Source organism: Ictidomys tridecemlineatus, chromosome 3, assembly GCF_052094955.1.
Source record: "Ictidomys tridecemlineatus isolate mIctTri1 chromosome 3, mIctTri1.hap1, whole genome shotgun sequence".
In the NCBI taxonomy this organism is placed as follows: domain Eukaryota; kingdom Metazoa; phylum Chordata; class Mammalia; order Rodentia; family Sciuridae; genus Ictidomys; species Ictidomys tridecemlineatus.
This window is the reverse complement of record NC_135479.1, coordinates 141076144-141098956: the sequence shown is the minus strand read 5'-3', so window position 1 is coordinate 141098956 and position 22813 is coordinate 141076144. Positions and strand designations below refer to the sequence as shown.

At 37.8% G+C, this 22813-nt stretch overlaps 1 protein-coding gene and 1 pseudogene across 1 annotated transcript in view; one reads left to right on the top strand and one right to left on the bottom strand.

Annotated features, from left to right (window-relative positions):
• Nucleotides 1–8567, top strand: part of Ubxn7 (UBX domain protein 7) — a 58952-nt gene extending 50385 nt beyond the window's left edge. Inside the window, exon 11 of the mRNA XM_005340285.5 lies at nucleotides 144–8567. Coding sequence (XP_005340342.1) covers nucleotides 144–305 — 162 coding nt within the window. The 3' untranslated portion in view covers nucleotides 306–8567. The remainder of the gene's footprint in view (nucleotides 1–143) is intronic.
• A 13690-nt stretch (nucleotides 8568–22257) lies between these two features.
• On the bottom strand, nucleotides 22258–22450 carry LOC101977797 (U6 snRNA-associated Sm-like protein LSm5 pseudogene; annotated as a pseudogene).
• Between the last annotated feature and the right edge of the window lie 363 nt (nucleotides 22451–22813).

The following is a 22813-nucleotide window of genomic DNA, read 5'->3' as shown; positions in this document are numbered from 1 at the left end:
TTTGAGTCTCACTAAGTTGCTGAGGCCAGCCTTGAACTTGTGATCTCCTTCCTCAATCTCCTAAGTCACTAGGATTACAGGCATTTGCCATTTTCCTTTTTATTTTCATCTCATAGGTTTTTTTTTTTCTCTGTTTCTCTTAGGCTTTGGTGAAGCACGTCCAGTCTAAAGGATATCCAAATGAACGTTTTGAACTTCTCACCAACTTCCCTCGAAGAAAACTTTCTCATTTGGACTATGATATTACATTACAAGAGGCAGGGCTTTGTCCTCAAGAGACTGTCTTTGTACAGGAAAGAAATTAACACCATGGCCTGACCTCTCTCAGCTTACCCCTTTTTTCCCTTTTCCTGTGAGATACCATGTCACTAAGTATGCATTTTGGCTCATAGGACCATAGAGTCAAAGTTGGCAAACAAGTCACCTGCCTTCTCTCTTATTTCTTGTTCTCACCTGTAATCAGTCTCTTTCTCCCTCCCCACTTTTTTCCTCCCCCATTCTCTTATTTTTCCCATGTCCTTTCTTTCTTACCTAATCTGGTGACCAAATGGAAGTGTATGGATAAATCTGTCCTAGTACTGGCAGCAGGAAATGTGTGTGTCAGTAAGTGATCTCTTGCACGGCACTTTTTCGGGATCAAATGATACTACTTCTGAGACTTCTTTGACAAAGAATGGCTGGATGCAGAATAAGAACAACCTCTCTTTTTTTGTAAGCCCCCATTTGCAGTAAGAAGAACTTCTCAACCAATTTTTGTTGTTGTTGTTGTTCTTCTTCTTCATGTAGGAAATAGCACGAAACAAAACATCCGAGCTTTTGTTTACATGGAAAAAGCACCATAATTATTGCTGATCATATTTGAATTTTTTTTCCCCAAAGAATTCCCATTTTCCCATTTATAAGAGCTATTTCCATGATACGTGTTAGTAGAAAAATGAGTGTTCAGTTTAGGATATGTATCATGGGGTTGCTTTCAGTGGCCTAGCCTGAGACAGCTTTCTTCATTACTACTGTTATATTGATCCTGCTAGTCCTAGAATGGACATTTAGTGAGCATATTGTAGTGACCGGGCTAGGAAGGTGCTTGCCGTTTTTGCTAGTACAGCATATTAGTTCCTTTGGCTTCTCCATTGTCTGGGTCCACAGCAATCTGTAGGAAGGCAGCTATTCAATAATCATGCAGTACAATGGCTTGTAATTGTAACCCCTGTGGTTATGGATTGTCCTATGTGCTTAAGGCATACTTAGGTATGTCCCAGGGTAAAAGAAAACTACGCAGCTGAGAGTTGCTAACCATGTTCCTTTGGTTATAAATAATGATTCATTTTTTTTTTTTTTTACCCCTGGTTGGAGTAAAAAAGGCTCTGGTGACTGACTGGCCTTTAATTCCTCATAGTTTTCTTTCAAAAGATATCAAAACTGAAAGTCTCCAAAAGGAAGACCTTTAAGCTAAATTCTTTAAAAGACAACATTTTAGTAAGGGATGCTGAGGGTTGCCAGTGATCTTCAGATGTTGTGGTGTTTTTCTGACAACAAACACCACATTCAAATATTAGTAGTGAAAACTTCTTTCAGTATTATTTAGAAAAAGCCATCTTGAATCTATATAATACTGTTTACTTATCAGCTTCACTATATGCTCAATTCTTCCTTTGAGCTTTATATAAAGTCTTCTGACAGGATAGTAGTAATCTGGTGGCAAAATCAGAACTGGTTATAAAACCATTTATATAGAATGACCTGTTTTGTCCTTTGGGGTTTGAATTGATTCTTCTACTTGAGGAACAAATGGTAAATTGCTATTGCTCAGAGACCTTTTAGGTTCCCATTTACTTTAAGATCACTCTCTTGGCAACTAAGGGATTTAAAAAAAAAAGAAAAAAGAAAAAAAAAGCTGTGTGTTGCTAGTGTACAATTATAGACTATGGTTTTTAATGGTTGGATTTTGAGGGACCCTTCCTAAAGAATGAGTTATGTATCTCCTCAAGGAAATCATGGAAAATTCTGTTATTCTTCAGTGAGTCCTTTTGAATTAATGTTCTTAACATTTTTTTCTAAGTCTGTGTAAGTGCTTATGTACACGTATATAATTGTATAAATATTTATAAATATATTTATATAATTGAAATTTCATTTATACCTTGAGTCAAAGTTCTCTCTTTAGATTGGTGACTGAATAATACCACTTTGGTGTTTTTCATAGGCTCTTAAGGCTTAACTAGCAGCTTCTGGTTTATTGAGGAAACATGGTTTTTATGTTAATTCCTCAGTTATATCTCTGAACTTGTATAACAGATTTGCTATCTGAGGAACAGAGCTATATACTAGAAGGTACATTAGAGGGTAAAAAACTTGTTGATAGTTAGTCAAGGTCAGAAATTAAAAATTCATGGAGGCACAGGGTAAGAAGTGAGGATATGCTCAGCTTTGTGCTTTGATAGCAGCTATCTTCACTCCCAGCAAAGTCATAGCTAAAACCCAAATTGGTCGAAATTATAAGTTAAGAATTTTAACTTATAGGACTGTTTCATCCTCTTTCCCACTAGCTTCTCTCTTCATAAAACATATCTTGAAGTCCTGAGTAAGCATGCTCATAAATGAGAGGATGTAGTTTTTTTAAATATGCTCAGCACTGGCAAACCAGATATTAAAAACCAAAGTGACTTTTTCAACTTGGGTCACTATGAGATGACCAAGTATATATAGGATTTAAGTAAGAGACAGGGCATGGTACATTCATCCATCCTGGATATAATCAGATGTTTAGAGTACAGAATATAGGGGATTTTGTTTCATTTTGAAGCAGGAGTGTAATTATCTTGAGGTGGATAGAGAGGCCCATGAGGACAGGTTATGGATTATACTTGGGAAAAGTAAGTGCAGAGTATTTCTTTGCTCAACTTAATCTATTTAGGGAGTATGCTTTCTCCAGTTTGCCTTATTTCCTCTACAAGTTCCTTTGCTTTTTGAGGGAGAGGTTTTATTGAATAGATTAAATGAAGTCAGTAAGATTAGATAAAAATAGTCACTCCCCCTTGTAAATATTGGAAACAACGTAAAAGACAGTTTTTAAAAGGTATGGTGGAAAAGATAGATTTTGAGAGTGACAAAAGGATAGGGAGATAGAATGAAAACTAGCAAGGAAAAAGTGAGAGGGACACTTTATTGAATATGATTTAGAAAGAAACCACAGAAGAGAAAGAATAGTGCCAAATGAGGGAAGAACAAGGAACTAAAGTAACTAGCATGTGCTGTGTGCTTCATGTGCTTTTTCTCCTTTAATCCTCCTACAAACCCTACAAAATGTATAATTTCCCCATTTAACAAATAAGGAAGAAAATTAAAGTTCATAGAACTTGTTAAGGATGTCACAGCGAGTAAGTGGCAAATCAAAATTGGAATTCAGAGTCCATTTCTTTGACCCTGGTGCTGTGTTCTCCCACATAAGGGAAATCCGCCCAAAAGAGTATCCTCTCTCCTTGTTTGGCTTTATAAATTAACAGCTGATTTTGTTTTCTTAAAGCTAGGGGGAGTAGTTGAGGTAAAGCTTGTGGAATTTGCACTATGCCTATAAATTCTTACTTATTTTGAGAGACTAATTATTAATAATTGCTTTTTAAAAATGATGCACTGATGAATATGTGAAAGGAGAATAACTATCTAACATTATTTGCCAAGGATAAATGTAAAAGGTAAAAAAGAATTTTCTTTCTTTAACCAATTTTCAGAAAAGATACAATTAATCTTTTCTGTGTTCCATCCATGCTAGATTATTGAACCTTCTATGTGTGTTTTTAAATCTTCTATAAAATTCTACTTCCTTGACCCTATGAAGAAACAGTTTTCTGTTGAATACTTACTCAAAGTTGGAAATATTTTGAAATCTAAGATCTGATTCTTTACTGTTATCCAGTTAGGGAGTCACGTTACACATAAGATCATTGGAGAATATGTAAATGTTTGCCTTTCCCAGATGGAACTATAATTACAATAGAAGTTTAGAGAAAGGAAGGAATCGTGTAGGTTTTAGTTAGCTGATTCTTCACAAAGAAAGAGGACTGAAGGGTGACAAACACTAGCTCAAATTTTTTTTTCATCTATAATCTTTAGTTTCATCTTTTTTAACTACTAGATTTTTGGTTCAGTGAGGCATAACCAGTATCAAAGTATCAAAGGCTTCTTGATCCCCAACACTAAAGATTCTTAACTACCAGAAATCTTACTTGGACACTTACGAAAAACACCAGAGGGAGTTACTAGCAACTGAAAAATAAAGGAAAGTTTTAACCTTTCCACCCAGGTACAGATTAAAGGTATAGTGTATTATATAAGAAATGCAGAAAAGGCACTATTTTAGGTTTAAGTGCACTTGGATAATAGCTGTGCTAATCAACTGTTATATTGGAAAGTCTCTTTCTACCTCTGAGTCTTGGGTTCCTCATCCAAATAATTGAAAAATCTGACTAGACTAATAATTCTTAGTCTTTCAAGCAAAAGTACTTATAATTTTAAATTCTGGCATGGGTATGGAATTGTGGGATTAACTGTGAATATAATTAATTCCGTAGAGAAAATGTAATGTGCATCTGGAATTGCAGAGCCCTTGCAGAAACTCTAGGCACCCACATACTGTAGACCACTGAGTTGCATTATCTCTAAAGTCCTCCAAAATTTTATGCATCTGGTCTTTCCCCTTTGTTATATATTATCCTTAGGCTTATTAAACGTGTTCTTGTTAATGTGTTCCTTTGCTTTTTTTTTCCCTGTGTCCAGATATCATTTGACCAGTAACTTGATAGAAGCATACTGCGATGATTTGAAATTCCCCAAAAGGAGAGTTTAATAGCTATTAGAGATCTAGTAATGACCCTTGAAACAATTCATTAATTTTTAATACATAATGCTGTGTGCCCACTTGTTGTTCTACACAACTAAAATGTAATTAATGAGAACCAAATACATCACTGACACTGGAGTTGAATTTTATTTTGTGGACTTTAAACAACGGACTTAACTGACTCAGCAATTGTTAGGAAACAAAGTTGTAGAATTCACATTTGAATTTTTTTTTTTTTTTGATGGTGCTGGGGATTGAACCCAGGACCTTGTGCATGTGAGGCAAACACTCTTATCAGTTGAGCTCTACCCCCAGCCCAGGACCCCATTAAGTTGACTTAAAGATAGTTCATGTCCCATAGAGTGTATTTCATTGTTTCAGTCTCTCTTCCTGCCCTGACTTTTGCCATTTTTCATTTAACTACTATGTAGTAAATTATACAGTGCTGGCTGATGAATAAACAATGTCTTGTGTATAGCCAAAAGAAGAAATCCTGCCCCCAAGGAAAAAAGTAAAAAAGAACTAACCCTTCTGCAGTTTCCAGTAATAATAAGCCTTGATGAATAGGCCACATAAAAATAGGTATAAATTATGAATATTCAACATCATTGGTTTGCCTTGTTTATTTTATTAGCATTCCAGTTATTGTCATGAAACTTAGTATTGCATAGTATACATTTTAGAATAGAAACAAGAATGTTCTTTAGAACAGAAGAATACCACTCCACTATATTAATTTTCTCTGTTATGTAGAGATTGGGTATTTCAAGGATGATATTCTTGATTTTTTACTTACCTATGTGTCAATCCTGTTGGACAGCTTAAAATCAATGTTGTTTTTGTTTTTAATAGAGATTATGGTTTCCTTGGTTAATTTTTCCTATGAAGTGAATTCATGTGATTATAGATTTTTGGATGTTATGAAAACTTTTAATTGGAAAAATCTTTTACAATCTTACTTTCTCTTTTGCTTCTCTATTCTCGATTTTGACATCCTTTTTCTTAAATTTGTCATGATTTTTAATTAATTGGCTATGTTTAAGAAATTCCACTTCTGAGTCGTAACGTATAATGTTTCTCATTTTTTATAAATTAATATATAAGGGAAGAATTTGAGGCAAACTTTTTTTTAATAGCTAATTATCTCTACTTAAGGAGAATTCTTTTATTCCAAATAGAGAATGGCTGACTGTGACACCCCTACCTTTTGACATAAAGGTTATTGTTGTATTACTTAGAATCTTGGCCATTCTCATAACCATGGTGATGTTTGGCCATATTTTTTATGACCTTTTTCTACCATGTGATTCCAAAGTAATGTTGTATAATCCAATATGAACTTCTTAAAACATAATTTAGCATTTCTGTAATGAAGTAGTTTAAAAAGATAACCACATTTATTTGTAGAATTAGAGATACAGGTAACCAATTGTAGTATTTTTGCCTAAGAATAATCACATATTAATCTATAAATATGTGAATTTATTTACACAGAATTAACTATCTTGCTATAGTTAATTCTGTGTCAATAAACAGCAAATTTTTGTTTGTTTAGTGGTATTTCCTTTGTGGAAACCAAAATATCCTAAGATTTTATATACCTTATAAGGTCACTTAATTTTCAAATGGAAAGAACAGCAAGATAAACCAGACCGAACTTAAGTAATATTTTATCTTCATTAGAAACTATGTTATTAATCTATCTAGACTACCAAGAGTCATTCACTCATTAGAAAATTGAAACAGTCAAATTATTAAATTCTGATGTTTTTAATTCTCCCTTCCTTAACATCTGTTTTATTTGCCATTTTAATAGACTTAGGGAATCTTAACTGGTATGAGAGAGATTTTTCCCCCCCCACAATCAAGGTTGTTGACATGATATATTTCATCAAAATACATTTCAGTTACTGACATTAGAAAGTAGATACCAGTTGGATACCTTGCTGTTTTGAGCAAAATGATTTTATTGTGTGCTTTTCTCAAAGTCTTTGTGTTCATTACAACATAATTCCAAGTACACATTGGTTTATGACACTAATCATATGCTCTTACTAACTTTTTGGTTACCAATTGCCCTGTTAATTAATCCTCACATAGAGTGGCTATTGCCTCCAGAAAATCTGTTACCTGCTAATTAGAAGGAAAGTATGTTGCCTCCACTTTTCAGTTAACGAGTAGCAAACTTGTAATAGAGGCTGTTTATCTTACCCATTTGGGAACTTGGGACTTGCTGCTTTCTCTTTGGTTTGCAGACTATCTAAAACACCTTCTGGGAAGCCATAAAGCTGTGAGAAAATCCTCTAGCCTCAGATGTGGGGAAATGAGTACCAATGAAATAGGAAACATAGACTTGGGGGGCATCCATCCAAGCTTTGGCATGAATCTTGTTAGACACAACTTTTCACTTCTCTAAGAATCTTTTTCCTCCCCAGAATGATTTTTCTTTTGATTGTTAATTCTAAGCATCTGGTGTTCTTTCCCTACCCCTTAATCATTAAGGCACTCCTTTTTCTCACAGGTATCGATTTATTGTTTCATGTTAACTTTTCAAGAGTGTGGTTTCCGTGCATGCTTTGTATGAGTTCAGTTTGAACAATGTGTTTAGTACCATACACCTGAGATTCTGTCATTTATTCACTAATTGTGTTTTTTAAACATCTTCCATGTCATTTTCTAAACTTTACTTCCCATCTTATTCAGAGAAGTCAGTCAAGGAATAAAATTTGTTTTGGGGTAGGGATGAGGGTGGGTTGGGGACTTGAGTGAAGTCATCTTGGGGTATGTGCTTTAAAAGTGTTTGCTCAAGCAGTTCCTAACAGTATTTAGAGATTCCCTGGGGTGTTTGTGTACTGAGCTTATTCTCGATAAAGTGGTGGTCTTACTGAGATTTGCATTCTTAGTGCAGGACAGGCTCTAAATTTAATCTACAATATAACCTCATTATTGAATCCAAGATGGTAATGGACAGAAACAGTGCTCTTGTAGTGTTTCTGACAAGCACTCCCTAAAGTGCACAGTTTGAGGGGCCTTGAATTCAGTGGTGCTCAGAGTTATCATTTGTTTCTGCAGATCTTCCCAAAAGTGAAAGAAGGCTTTGGGACCAGTGAGGAAGGGGTAACTAGATCATCTACTATTTTTTGTTGTTGTTCAGGACCCAATAGAGATCCTCCTATATATCTAGTAAGTGATAATAAAGGTGCTAGGGGAAGCCTTAAATTTGAAGACACATGGAGGTGGTAAAAATCTGAACTTAAAAGGAGAAAAATATGCCGCTAGGTAGGGCAGAGCTGTAACTGCTGGCTAAAACTCAATGGAACTTCCACTTGCTCTGAAACCAGGGAAGTCTTAGATAACTGGGTGTGATGGATCTATAGATGAATATAGTCTAAGGTAAACACTTTCTAAAGTGAGAATCTTTCTCACAGTTGGTGATCCTCTGGTTTTGGCTGTACCAAATTGTGAATATTCTTGCTGTGTTGTACCCAGTTGCTTTATATTAATACTGCAACTTGAATTGGGGAGGGTGGGTGGGACATCTGGGTGGGGGAGGGAGGGGAGTGGGGGATGATAAGTCTTTTGAAGACATCAGCTCACTGTGCTGAGAGAGGGACCAAACTCAAGGAAACCTCTGATCTATAAATTAAACTGCTGCATTTTTTTTATAAATACATGTAAATGTCCTGTTGTAATATTTGATCTTGGAAATAAAAACAAAAACTTTTCAGTATTTTTTTGTATCATTTTTGTGTGGTAAGACTCTTTTGAGTACTACTTTCATGTAATTCAAAAGCTTGCCCTCATATTCTCATGTTTAAGACTCAGTATTTATTGAAAAAGGTTAAATCATAGTCCCACTGTCAAGTGTCATATTTACTAGGTTTTAAAAATCTATTGTTAGTAACATGTTGAACATTTGTGGTAAACACTTCATAAGTGGTTGAACTGATGAATACATTGAGTGGGTTAGCTAGCATTGTTAGCAAAGTGTGATTCTATATTCGATAGAATTGAGCAATTCAAACATCTAATCTTTCAGTCCAGCAATAACAACTAATTATGGATAAGTGAAGGAAAAATGGTTACCAAATTGTAGAAGAGTCAGGAGGTAACAATTTTTTTTTTTCTGTAATAGAAATTGGGGTTGCTCCCACAGAAGGTGGTACACACCTGTAATCTCAGCTGCTTGGGAGGCTGAGGCAGGAGGATTCAAAGTTTGAAGCCAGCCTTAGCAACTTAGCAAGACCCTGTCTCAAAATAAAAAGGAATGGGGATGGAGGTTAGTGGTAGAACATTCTTGGGTCCAATCTCTGCAGCAATCATTTTTGCCTCCTTTCGTAGAACATTTCCTTAACCCCATCTCCGGCTTTTTAACCATGTGCCAAAAAATGGGACATAGTGTTGAGCAAAACAGCTCCTACCCTCAAGGAGCAAACTTCCTAGGCAGAAATACAGTTGATATCAATGAGAAATTTAGATTTGATTAAAATATTATGGGAAAAATCTAGAAAAGGAGCCAGTAGAGAATTCTACTTAAATTGGATGTTGGGGAGTTAACTTTCAGACTGAGACCTGAAGGATGAAAAGAAAGTGATCTGTGCCGAGAATAGGAAAAAAAGTTCAAAGGTCATGAAGTAGGAGAGTGGGTATTTGAGATGTTGAGAGAAGACTAAGTAGCATGTAGTGAGCAAAAGCACACGTGTGGCATAGGATGAGTAAAAATCAGACCATGCAGAGCCTTAGGTCCTGATTAGGAGCTTGGATATTGTTTTGAGTACATTGAGGAGCAATTGTGGAGAGTGGATTGGAAGAAAGCAAAAGAGTAGAGAAACTTGCAGTGATGAAAATGGAAAGCAGAGGTCGCCTGTTGTAGAGGTTCAATGGACTGGAAAGTATAATTTGAGATGAAATATTTCAGAGGTGTATTTTTTAGTTTTTATTTTTAGTTGTCAATAAACTTATTTATTGGTATTCGATGCTGAGAATCAAACCCAGTGCCTCACACATGTCAGGGAAGCATTCTACCACTGAGCCACAACCCTAGTCCCTCAGAGATGCCTTTTTTTTTTTTTTCAGAGAGAGAGAATTTTTTAATATTTTTTAGTTTTCGGTGGACACAACATCTTTTTATTTTTATGTGGTGCTGAGGATCGAACCCAGCACCTCGTGCATGCCAGGCGAGTGCGCTACCGCTTGAGCCACATCCCCAGCCCAAGAGATGCCTTTTGAAAGTAGAAATTAAAGGCCTTGTTGGATTGAATATGAAGGAAAAAGAAATCAAGAATGACACATTTCTAGCAGGTAGGTAGGTAGAAATCGTTATTGAGGTGTTGACCATGGGTGGGTCAAACAAGTTTGGGAAGAAATTCTAGATGTGTTGACTGATGGCAAGTGAAGATATCACATAGGAAGTTGGACATGGGTATCCAAAGCTTTAAGGAGTGATGGACTAGAGTTATAAATCTGAGAATTTGTTAGCAGGATTGATGGAGTTTAATACTATGAGGTCCCCTAGGGAGAAAGTTATTAAAGAAGAGGGCCCAGGGCCCAGCCCTGGGGAACACCCTCAATCAGAGACCCTCTGAAGGTGTAGCCAGTGAGAAGACATCCCAGTGTGGTGGCAGAGCCAGGAGAGTGCCAGGAAACTGCCTAGGGGTATAGTAAAAAGGACAGTGACATGTTCACTAGATACACAAAGTCACTGAAGACCAAGAACAGTTTCAGTGCAAAGTTAAAATTGGAAACCTAATTTGAGTGGGTTGAAGTTTGTAATATTTTTATAGTACTAAAGAAAGGAAAAAACACCAAACTTCCTCTTAAGTGGACTGGTATAAATGGCAGCTCTTTCAACACCTTTTTGCTTCCTTTTTTCTCTCCCTCCAATTAAGGGAATGTGCTTTCTAATTGTCAGTTGAAATTTGAGCCCACCCACAAGGAGGATTAGTCAGTTACTCATATCTGGAGGGGACTGGAAAACAGCTGGCCTGATTGTTTAGCTATATCATATTTTCCCTTTTCCTTCTGCGTGAATTCCATTTTCTCAACTTCCTTTATTTCTTACTCAAATTGCACCTCCAAACCCCATAGAATGGAATATCTGTTTATGCTGCTTTTCCAAGCCTTTCAGTCATGGGAAGCTTTTTATATCATTACTTAACACCCCCCCCCACTCCCTGCCTGGCCCTGTTTGTTATTTGTACCCTCAGATTCCCATTTGCTCTTTCCGACATATATCACCAACAGAATTAACGACTGGTCTCCAATTCAACCAAAATCTAAGAGAACACATTCATGCTTTCATGGCAGTGACCAGGCCTCTATTCCCATAAGCCTTACCACCGGGAAGAAAGGAAATTGTCCTAGTGGTGGCCTTACTTCCTAAGCCTGTTTATCACAGTTTCTCAAAAAAGTGTCTTGCCAGGCATGACAGTGCACGTCTGTAATCCCAGCAGCTTGGGAGGCTGAGATAGGAGATCACAAATACAAAAAGACAGGCTCATGAACTTAGTGAGGCCTTAAGCAACTTGGTGAAACTCTGTCTCAAAATAAAATATAAAAAGGGCTGGGGATGTAGCTTAGTAGTAGTTACTGGGTTCAAAGTATCTTGTTCATAAGATTAATCATTGAATTAATTGTCACAAATTGATTCTAAGGAGCCATCACCAGTACTCCCCACCACCCACAAAGTTTGGCACTTTAAAGGGTGAAAGCCAATTCTAACTATCCCATGTTTCACAAGCACCACTTTACTAATATCCATACAAGAAAGTCAGCTGTTAAAAAAAGGGGGGTTATTGTCTAAAAATCTGGGTGATATCTGGCAATTAGCCATTTGATTATTCTAATTACCTAAATATGAGATGTTCTAACAGACACTGCATATGAGATTCCTTTTGATGATCTGAGATCTAAGAATAGGAGAGAATTAACTCACCCTAGGCATTTTGTATTGTATTTAATTCTCAAAATAAATTTGTGAGAGAGGCATTATTTTATAAATGAGACACTGAGGCTCAGATTATTACTACCAAGTTTACACAGTTTACAGATATTCCGTTGTTGTTGTTTTGTTTTGTACTGGATATTGAACCTGGGGGCACTTAAATACCAAGCCACATCCCCAGCCATTTTTGTGTTTTATTTAGAGACAGGGTCTCACTGAGTTACATAAGGCCTTGCTGATTTACTGAGGCTGTCTTTGAACTTGAGATCCTCCTGCCTCAGTCTTCTGAGCTGCTGGGATTACAGGCATGCACCCCCATGCTTGGCGGCAATAGGTATTTATTTATAGCAGGTGTTAAGACCCAGGTCTCTCAGGTGCCAAAGCATCACAATATTGCCTCCAAGAAGAAATACCTTCAGATATGGAATCTGGGATGTGTGTGGGGGGGGGAAGTCTCAAGCACCAACATGTGGGACTGTTAAGAGTGTGGACTAAAGTGATTTAGGATTTTCCTCAAGCTTTACTTCACTCACTGTTACTTTGAGCAGGTCAAATTCCTCTGGACTGTCTTTTTTTTTTTTTCTTTTTTTTTTTAATGTGGTGCTGGGGCCTCATGCATGCTAGGCAAACACTCTATCACTGAGCCACATCCCTAACCTATGGACTGTCTTTTTATCTACATCATGACACTAATATAAAACTTATTTTGCTTATTTTAGGACTATGATAAGGGTCCAATATAATAGTTTGTGTGTTTTGTGAGGTTAATAATTTTTTTATAAAGCTTTGTGAATCCTCAACCTGGTACCTTCTATCAAAATTCAATGTGGGGGCTGGGGCAATAGCTCAGTGATAAAGCGCTTGCCTTGCATGTGTGAGGCACTGGGTTTGATCCTCAGCACCACATAAAAATAAAGATACTATATGTTAATTTACAACTAAAAATATATATATATTAAAAAAATTCAATTTGGGGGGGAAGATATAAGAACTCATTTAAGGCTAGGTACAGTGGCACACACCTGTAATCCCAGCAACTGGAGAGACTGAGGCGGGAAGATTGAGAGTTCAAAGCCAGGCTCAGCAATTTATCGAGGCCCTAAGTAATTCAGAGGGACCGTGTCTCTAAATAAAATATTTTTAAAAATTCAATGTAGGGACTGGATATGGCTTGGTAGTTAAGAGCTTCTGGGTTCAATCCCTGCTACCAAAAAAAAAAGAATTCATTTAAGTTCTAAATTATTATTCTTTTAATGAAAATGAAAAAACTAGCTCTGTGTTAGTTTTTCATCACTGTGACCAAAATATTTGACAAGAACATCTTAGAGGAGGAAAGGTGTATCATGGCTCACAGTTTCAGAGATTCAGTCCATGGTTGACTCGCTCCATTGCTCTGGGCCTGGTATAAGGTTGAGAGCGCTACTCAGATCATGGCAAGGAGGAAGTAGAGAGAACAAGCCAGGGGAAGGGGTCGAAGAGAAGGTTAACCCTTCCAGGGCAGCCCCCAGTGACTCACCTGCTACAGCTACATCCCACCTGCCTAAAGTTACCACCAGTTATTCTATTCAAACTAGGATGGACTAATTAGGTTACAACTCTCATAATTTAACCATTTCACTTCTGATTATTCCTGTATTGACACAGGAAATTTTGGAAGACACCTCATATCAAATCATAACAGACTATTTTTTTATTTTATTTTATTTATTTTATATGTTTTGAGTCAAGGTCTTGCTATATTGTCCATGCTGGTCTCAAACTCCTGAGCTCAGGGAATCTTTCTGCCTCAGCCTTCCAAGTAGCTGGGACTGCAGGTACACACAGCCACAGCCAGTTTGGATCCTATTTAATGAACTTTTCAAAAGTTGTTTACCAGATTTAACTTGAGACATGTATACATGTGTACATAAAAATTCTTGCACAGAGCAGGGTTTGGTGGCAGACACCTGTAATCCCAGAGGCTTGGGAGGCTAAGGCAGGAGGATCACAAGTTCAAAGCCAGCCTCAGCAACTTAGCAAGGCCCTGAGCAACTTAGTGAGACCCTGACTCAAAATTTTTTAAAAAATGAGTTTGGGATGTGACTCAAAGGTTAAACGCCCCTTGGTTCAATCCCTGATACATAAATAAATAAATAAAATATGATAAATTCCCACATAGGAAGCAGCTCATGAGAAAACCCCATTTGCCCTGAGTATGCATCCTGTGCCTTGACTCACTTGTGAATGATGGAACCAGGGATTACATCAGTTGTCATTGCTATTGGGACAGCTGCAACCGGTTAGCCACCTTACAAAACATTCTATGTTAAAGATTGTCCAGGGGCTGGGGATGTGGCTCGAGCGGTAGCACGCTCGCCTGGCATGCGTGCGGCCCGGGTTCGATCCTCAGCACCACGTACAAATAAAGATGTTGTGTCCGCTGATAATTAAAAAATAAATATAAAAAAAAGTTACTTTAAAAAAAATAAAAATAAAGATTGTCCAAATAAATTAATGGTAAACCTTTACATCCAGAAAGACAACCCTGAGATAGTGCATGCTTTTGAGATTCCATCAAAGGAGCTGGGAGATAAAATTGTGTACTGCCATTGCTGGAAGTCCAAAAATTTTTCATTCTATGATGGCTCTCACACAAAACATGAAGAGACTGGAGACAACATGGAACCTCTGATTGTCAACAAAAAAGAAACTTAAACCGACCTCTTTCATGCTATAAACCAGCTTGTCATGATGTCACCTAATCATGTAACTAGAATGACTACCTCTTCTAATTCACCTGTCCTGGGTTCTAGATGTGGTATATTGCAAACTTCAGCTTTCACATTAATAGCATTTACCTTACTCATTGAAACATCATCATGGTACACATTAGTTTATACAAAAAAAAAAAAAGAAAGAAAGAAAGAAAAAGATGAACAACCGTGCCCATCTGTGTGTGTTCTTTATCCAGTACATGAATTCATTCTTAAATCAAATGGTTCTTAAACTCCAACCATGTTCCATAAACTTAGGGAAAATAGAGCAGGTAACATAGACTTCACCCTCAATGAAAACCTCAGATTTATGGTACAAGAGGCATGTAAAAAATACAGGCAAATAAAAATGCAATGGGAAGCAGACAAAGATTTTTTAAACATGACACAAAAAGTGTTGACCATAAAAGAAAAAAATCGATAAGTGGAACTTACTAAAGTCACAAGCTTGTTTTTTTCAAAGGACATCATTAGGAGAGTGAAAAGTCAAAGCATAGACTATAAGAAAACATTTACAATATATCCAACTGACAAAAGTCTTATGCCTGGAGTTACAATGTACTTCTACAAAGCAATAAGAAGAAGATAACTTATAAAAATGAGCAAGCCAGGTGTTTTGGCACACATCTGTAATCTCAGCATCTTGGGAGGCTAAGACTGGAGGATCCCAAGTTCAAGACCAGCCTCAGCAACTTAGACCTCCCCAGCACCTTAGTAAGATCCTGTCTCAAAATAAAAAGTAAAAAGGGTTAGGAATGTAGTTCAGTGCTAAAGCGCCCTGAGTTCAATTCCCAGAATTTTACAAAATAATTTGAGGGGCTGGGGCTGGGGCTCAGGGGTAGTGTACTTGCCTGACATGAGTAAGACACTGGGTTCAATTCTCAGGACCCCATGTAAATAAATAAAATAAAGGTCTTTCAACAACTAAAAAAAAATATTATGATTTTTTAAAAAAAAATTTAAAAGGCAGAAATGGGGATGGTGGCTTACACCTCTAGTCCAAGCTATTTGGGAGGCTGAGACATGAGGATCCCAAGTTTCAGGCTGGCCTGGGTAACTCAGACCTTATTTCAAAATAAAAAAGAAATATTTGCATGCACAAGGCCCTGAGTTCAATTCTCAGCACTACAAAAAATACATAATTAAATAAATAAATAAAAATAAAAAGGAGGTAGGTATGTAGTTCAGTGGGGGAGCACCCTTGAATTAACTGCTAATACACATGCATGCACGCATGCACACACACACACACAGAGAATGTAATGGGAACATAGTGAAAGAAGTGCTAACTCTGAGTGAAGAAATCAGGGGAGACTGTCTCAGGAGTTTGTCAAAAGCAAATTGTGGGTTTCATTTAGAGCAGCGCAAAGAAGTTCCTAGCACTTTGGTATGACTGTGATATGAAAGGGCAAATTAAGGGCAGCAATAAGGCAAAGGCTGTGCTGATCTGCTGAGTGTTACTCTTCCATAAGCCCCAAATCTGTGAGGAGTAAAACAGGAGGCAGGAGCAGCTGGTGTGTGGAGAAGTGTTGTACTTGGGGAAGACAGGAGGGTGAAGTATTTCCCATGGGTGCATCCAGTGACTCATTAAGACAGTTGAGCTCATGAGGCCATGCCTCCGATTTCCTTCCTTGGAGTCACATGAAAATGAGCTGAGGATGGGTCACGAAGAGAGGGCTCTCCAGGGACAGGAAGTTCCTTCAACGGAGGCCTGTGGGCAGTGGAGCGGGGGCACACATATATACACACATGCCTGGGTGACCTCTACATATATATACAGAACTTCCCTGGCCTTCCTAGGAAGAGTCTTGAAAAAAGAAACTCCAGATCTGTCCCTGCAGAAGTCCTAGCTGGGGCTGCAGGATCAAAGGTCCACTTCGAAGAGGGCATCCTTCCCGGGTTCTTTTTCTCCCATCCTGATTCTTGCCAGCAGATTCAGGTAAGCAGAGATTGAAGGGTCCTGTAAGGTGAAGGCCAGGGAACGGCAGGGCCTAGCAGTTACGGCATCCAACTTAGTGAGCCTTCCCTCTGCCACTGAGCAGCTGTACCAGTCAGGACAATTCACTTCACTTCTCCTGCCTCAACTCCAGGCCTTTGCAAATGCTAGGATAACTTTCCTGTCTAATGCTTCATTGTCAGTTAGTTTTAGTATGAACAGCTCTTCTCTGGGAGGCTTTGCCTCTGCTAGGGTTAGATGTTCCTTTGTGTACTTCTATTACTTTTATGTCACACACCTTTACTTGGCCCTTTTCACACTTCATTTTCATTGCTTTTTGTCCTGTCAGAGTCCCTACTAGACTTTGTTTCTCAAGAAAATGAACTGCCTCTTTTCCACCATTACCTCCCTGACCCCTACCACAGAGTCTGCAGATAGTGGTCACTTGGTAAATACCAGACTGATGAATGAATGAAAGAAAGGGCTAGCTAGATAGGAGTGAGGGAAACAGACACACAGAATTTGCAGTCTCTTCCTCCTTGTGATTTAGCTGATCACTTAGTTGTTGCCCAAACATGGGCCTATGATTTTTTCACCCAGCTGGAATCTTAGGTTCGAGCAAGGGCCTCCCTGACAGCCTGGTTTTAAGGTTTTACCTTGTGATCCTGTTTGTCTCTACAGATATCAAAAATTAGCCAAGCTTGGGCTGGGTGCAGTGGCACACTCCTGTAATCCCAGTGGATTACAGGAGGCTGAAGCAGGAGAATCAAAAGTTCAAAGCCAACCTTAACAATTTAGCAAGGCCCTAAACAACTCAGCAAGACCCTGTCTCTAGTTGTCTAGATAAAACACAAAATCTTTAGCTCTTAAGCCAGTTCCTTGCAAGTGTTGCTAAAAGGTGAAAACCTTGTGGCTTCGAACATAGAAAATTACATTCTGGTTTCACATCAGTATGTTAAACTTTGACCTTGGGGTCTCTGACCTTGCCAGGGGTCTCTGAATTCCACAACTTCTGAATTATACCCACTCTTAATCATACAGATACTTCCTAATATTTATCCTTCAAGAACCTTGCTCAGACAATTCTACAACTTGTTTCCATCTTCAGTTTTGTTCTATCTTCCCTTTCTCCATCCTGGACTTTAGGAAAATTCTTCCTTTACCATATAAAATTTTTTTTTTTTTTTCAAAAATTAGCCAACTTTTTTGCCAATATCCTGCTCACAGTTTTGGAAGGATTTCTCAGAATGTGATTTCTAAGAGTCTAGTCAGGGAGGGGAAGTGAAATTTAAACTAAGTTACACCCGTGGAATAGGCACAGCGGGTACTTTATTATCAGATGGACAGGCCAGCCAGGGATCTCTGAATTCCACTCATTCAAGAGGCCACACTCCTTGTCTTTAGTTTTCCCTTTGGGTATCCATCATTTTTAGTTTCCCCCTTATGACTTTCCTAATAGGAAAATTTGCCACAGGAGGAGTTCTCAGGGTGATTTTGGTACTCGATGTCTAGATGGGCCTCATTCAGAGCTGGTGTGGTTAGAAAGTGCTGAAGGTACTCTTGACTAAAAGCACCTCCTGGGCTTGAGGTTCACAGCGCATGACTGAAAGGCCCACTGTGCACCAATCCTTACTGAGGACCCCGACAAAATCTGTCATTGGACAGGGCAACCGATTAATGTCATTACTTGTTAATACCTTCAATGGTTAATTTTCTTTAACATGGAAACTCAATGACAGGACAGTCTGGGGAGGGAGGCTTCCCAGATCTGAAGGAAACACTAGGACTAGGACACACTCTGATAGTAACTGAGGAGGTGGCTTCAGGACTTCCAGCCAATGGCCAGCTGGAGGGGCTGAGGGGAAGAGACACCATCCTTCCTAACTCCTGCCCGCTACCCTTCCCTCCAGGCCCCTTTACTCCTAGGGTAGGGACTACTGTTTCTTTATATCTATCCCCTGCTCCCCCAGTGTGCCTCTCCCCTCTGCAAGACTTAAACTTCCTTTCATAGGGGACAAAATTCTTCACTCACTGTGAGAGACATCCATTAGAAGCTAATATCCCATGGAGGGGGCGGGCAGGAAAGGTAACTCATCAGGACAAAAGCAGAAAGTTACAGCAGGAAACTCCTTTTTTGAGGGAAGGGTAAGAGATGAGTCTCAGATTAGGGGGAGCAAAGGTCACCAAGGACTGTGGGGATTAGGGTGGCAGAGAAGAGAGCACAGCATACCCCAAACACAATGGCCTACTTAATGGTTGCCTGGCACCAGACTTTTTACATAAACTGTAGTTTGGACAAAAAGAAAACATTAGGCTAATTACAATTTTTTAAAAAATGAGATTATAAATTGTAAAATTGACTTTAAAAAGCAGTGAAAAAAGTTTAGGATAGTTATTCCTAGGAAGGAGTCCAGGAAGATAGTAGATTGGAGAGGGCACAATTGGGGCTTGAGGGGTATTATTGGTAATGACCTATTTTTTAAAATTGGTTATATTTAGCCAGGTGTGGTGGGGCTCACCTGTAATCCCTGCAACTCAGGAGACTGAGACAGGAGGTTTCCTAGTTTGAGGCCAACCTGGGCAATTTAAAATAAAAATAAAAAAGATTGGGAATATAGCCCTGTGGTAGCCCGTGGATTCAAATCCTAGTACGGAAGGGGCGCAAATTGGTTATATTTATATCAGTGTTGCTACAAGAGATGTGATCTTTCTGTGTGGAAAGGATAGCAACAAGACCAAGCTGAGTGCTGTAAGCATATACAGGCAAGGCTTTAACTGGGGTGTCAGCACTGATTGAGAGGGGACAAAGCTATTCCTTAAACAGAAGAAGGGGCTAGCTTTTTATCAGGATATGGTGTTTCTCACTGGTCCTGAGTGTGACATTTTTTCAAGGAATTTCTTCCTTGTGGAAGATATGGATCAGTAGTTATTTGATTTTTTTCTTGGAAATGCTGTATACCAATATTCTGGGTTTTATGGTGAACCCTGGTCTTATGGTCATCCTGGTCCCTATGCTAAAGTTATTGAAGAATATAGGAGAGAAGAAGAAAAGAAAAGATAAAAAATGCCAATTAATAAGGAATGAAAGATCAGAGGTTTAAGGTTTCAGTGTTTTTCCCAGCTAAGGTATCAGGTATATTAATCTTCTGTTCCTGTGGTGGTCCCTGTTTTGTTGTTTAATTACCCCCATTCAAGCTACAAGTACAAATATATTTTATACATTATGTTTAATCCTTTGTAATTAGAAAAAAATATATATATAAAGGTGTGTGTGCATATATATATATATGACATATATATATATAGAGAGATATCTCTATATCTCTATATATCTATATACCTATATATCCCTATATATCTATATCTATCTATCTATATGTGTGTGTGTGTGTGTGTGTGTATATATATATATATAAATATATATATATACATATACAGAGAGAGAGAGAGAGAGAGAGAGAGAGAGAGAGAGAGAAAAGAGCAAGCCTCTAAATCTATATCCTAAATATATGTATTTTCTCCAGGTATAGTGGTGCATGGCTGTAATCCCTGTAACTCCAGAGGCTGAGGCAGGAAGATTATAAGTTTGAGGCCAGTCTCAGCAACTTAATGAGACCCTATCATACTAAGGGCTAATAATGTGGCTCAGGATAGAGCACCCTGGGTTCAATCCCCAGAATTGGTGGGAAAAAACGTTTCTTTACACTCCTATATTAATCCTCTTGGCTCCAGGCAACCCCTGATCTGCTTTCTGTTACTAGTTTTGCCATTGTTAGAATTTCACATAGAGTCATATCATGAGTAGTCTTTTGTCTCTGGTTCTTTTCACTTAACATAATGCTCCTGTGGAGCAATAGTTTATTCATTCTTATCACCTAGTACTAGCACTCCACTGTATGGATACAACAAAATTTTTCTATTCATCTATTGATGCATATTTGGGCTATTTTTAAAGTGATTTTTTATCATGGTAAAATATATAACATTAAAATTTGTCATTTTAAGTGACACAATTTAATTACCTTTGCAATGTTTTTCAACATCATTATTAGCTATTTCCAAAACTTTTTTTCAACCCAACAATAAACTGCTAAATTCTAACTATTAAAAAGTAATTCACACTCCTTCTCCCCAGACCCTGGTTACCTCTAATCTACTTTTGTCTTTATGAATTTGATAATTTTGGATATTTCATATATATATGTAAAGTCATATATTATGTTTCTTGTAGGCTTATTTCATTCAGCATGTTTTCAAGTTCCATACAGGTTGCAGCATGGATTCAGAACTTTCTTTTCCTGAATGAATGATATTCAATAGTATGAACGTACCACATCTTATTTCTCCATTTGTCCATCTGTTGATGGACATGTGGGTTGTCTGCATATTTTTGATTTTTAGTTACTATGCATAAAGCTGATGTGGACATTCAAGTACTGTTGTTTATATGGACATGTTCTTTCATTTCTCTTGAGAGCTTCTTTGGAGGCTGTAGCAGGGGAGTGCAGCTACTCATATACCTTTGACCAAAGAATGGTTCTTCGAGAAGGATGCACATGGAGTGGTGAGGGAGGAAGGGGACACCGCCCAGCCAGCTAGAATCAGCAGAATCAACCTGGCAGTGAATGGGGTGATAGATGTAGCAGCCAGATCACCCTCACATCCTCTCTTGGGTAAACATGAAGAAGTAGAATTACTGGCTTATTCCATAAGTAAGCGTTTAACTTTATAAGAAACTGTCAAGCTATTTTCCAAAGTGATATATTGGCATTTTTATCAGCAATGTATGAGAATTCTAGTTTTTCACTCCCTCACTGACATTTGTGGAGCCAAACTTTTTAATTGTAACAATTCCAGTGGTTGCATCGTAGTTGTGTGTGTGTGTGTGTGTGTATGTGTGTGTGTGTGTTTGAGATGGGGGCCTCAAACTCCTGGGTTCAAGCAATCTCCTGTTTCATTTTCCCAAGTAGCTGGGACTACAGGTACCTGCCACCACACCCAGCTTTTCCTTTCCTTTCTTTCTTTCTTCTTTTTTTTGGTGGGTGGGGTGGGGTGGGGGGAAGAGATGAGAGGAAGGTACCCAGGATTGAACCCAGGGACGCTTAACCACTGAGCCACATCCCTTATCTAAATATCTTAGATACAGGATTTTTTTGTTTGTTTATATATTGATCCAGCACCATTTGTTGAAGATACTATCCTTTTCCCACTGTTTTATCATCCTTTCAAAAAATCGTTTATAATATCGGAGGTCTATTTCTGAACTCTTTAGTCTGTTCCAGTAATCTATATACCTTTCTTTATGTCATGAATTTTAATTATTATAGCTTTATAATAAGTCTTTTTTTTCCTAACAGTTAACCAAAACCATCTTAAGTTTTTGGTTTTCAAAAAATGAACTCCTCCCAGATGTAGTGATGCACACCTATAATCCTAGTGGCTTGGCAAGCTGAGGCAGAAGGATTGCAAATTGGAGGCCAGCCTCAGCAATTTAGTGAGGTCCTAAGCAACTTAGTGAGACCCTGTCCTAAAATGAAAAATAAAAAGAGCTTTCGATGTAGCTCAGTGGCAAAGCACCCTTGGGTCAGTCCCCATTCCAACAAACACACACTCCTTTTTCTTTTCCCAAGGCAATCATGATTTAATTTTAAAAAGCGGTCATACATCCTAAAAGTATATCCCTTTAATGGGAAACTTAGCTTTAGAGAAACTAAAATTTAAAAGATTTAAAAAATTTTTTAAATTCTGTTTTGTTGCCATTCTAAAACAAAATAAAATCTAACATAAGTCAAGAAAATGTGTTTGTTACTTCAGGTCCTTTTCCTCCAGGAACCAGCATTATTACATTTAGCAAAATCTGATCTGGTTTAGTTATCCTTCTTCCTTCTGGTGTGATTTCAAACTCAGTGATATTTTCCAGCACCATATTGACAAAGTCATCAAATCTAAGAACATAACAACAATTTCTTATCATTCTTCATTACAATGTTAATTTCTGATCCTATAATACCCTTGTCTACAAGCTCTAGGGGAAGCCACTGTCACAGGCTAGTAATAGTATTAACTGGCTTTGCTAAGCCACAATTGGCCAGTGCCATATTAAGTCTTGAAATCACATGTTAAGTCTTGAAATCACATGGTATGAGTTCTCCAAATTTGTTCTTTTTCAAAATTATATCAGTTAACCTAAGTCCTTTGTATTGTTATCTAATTTGGGTTTAGCTTGTCGATTTTTTTCGTTAGTTTTTAAAAATATCTTTTGTTTTATCTATTTATTTATTTATTTTATGTGGTGCTGAGGATCAAATCCAATGCCTTACACATTCAAGGCAAGTGCTCAGCCA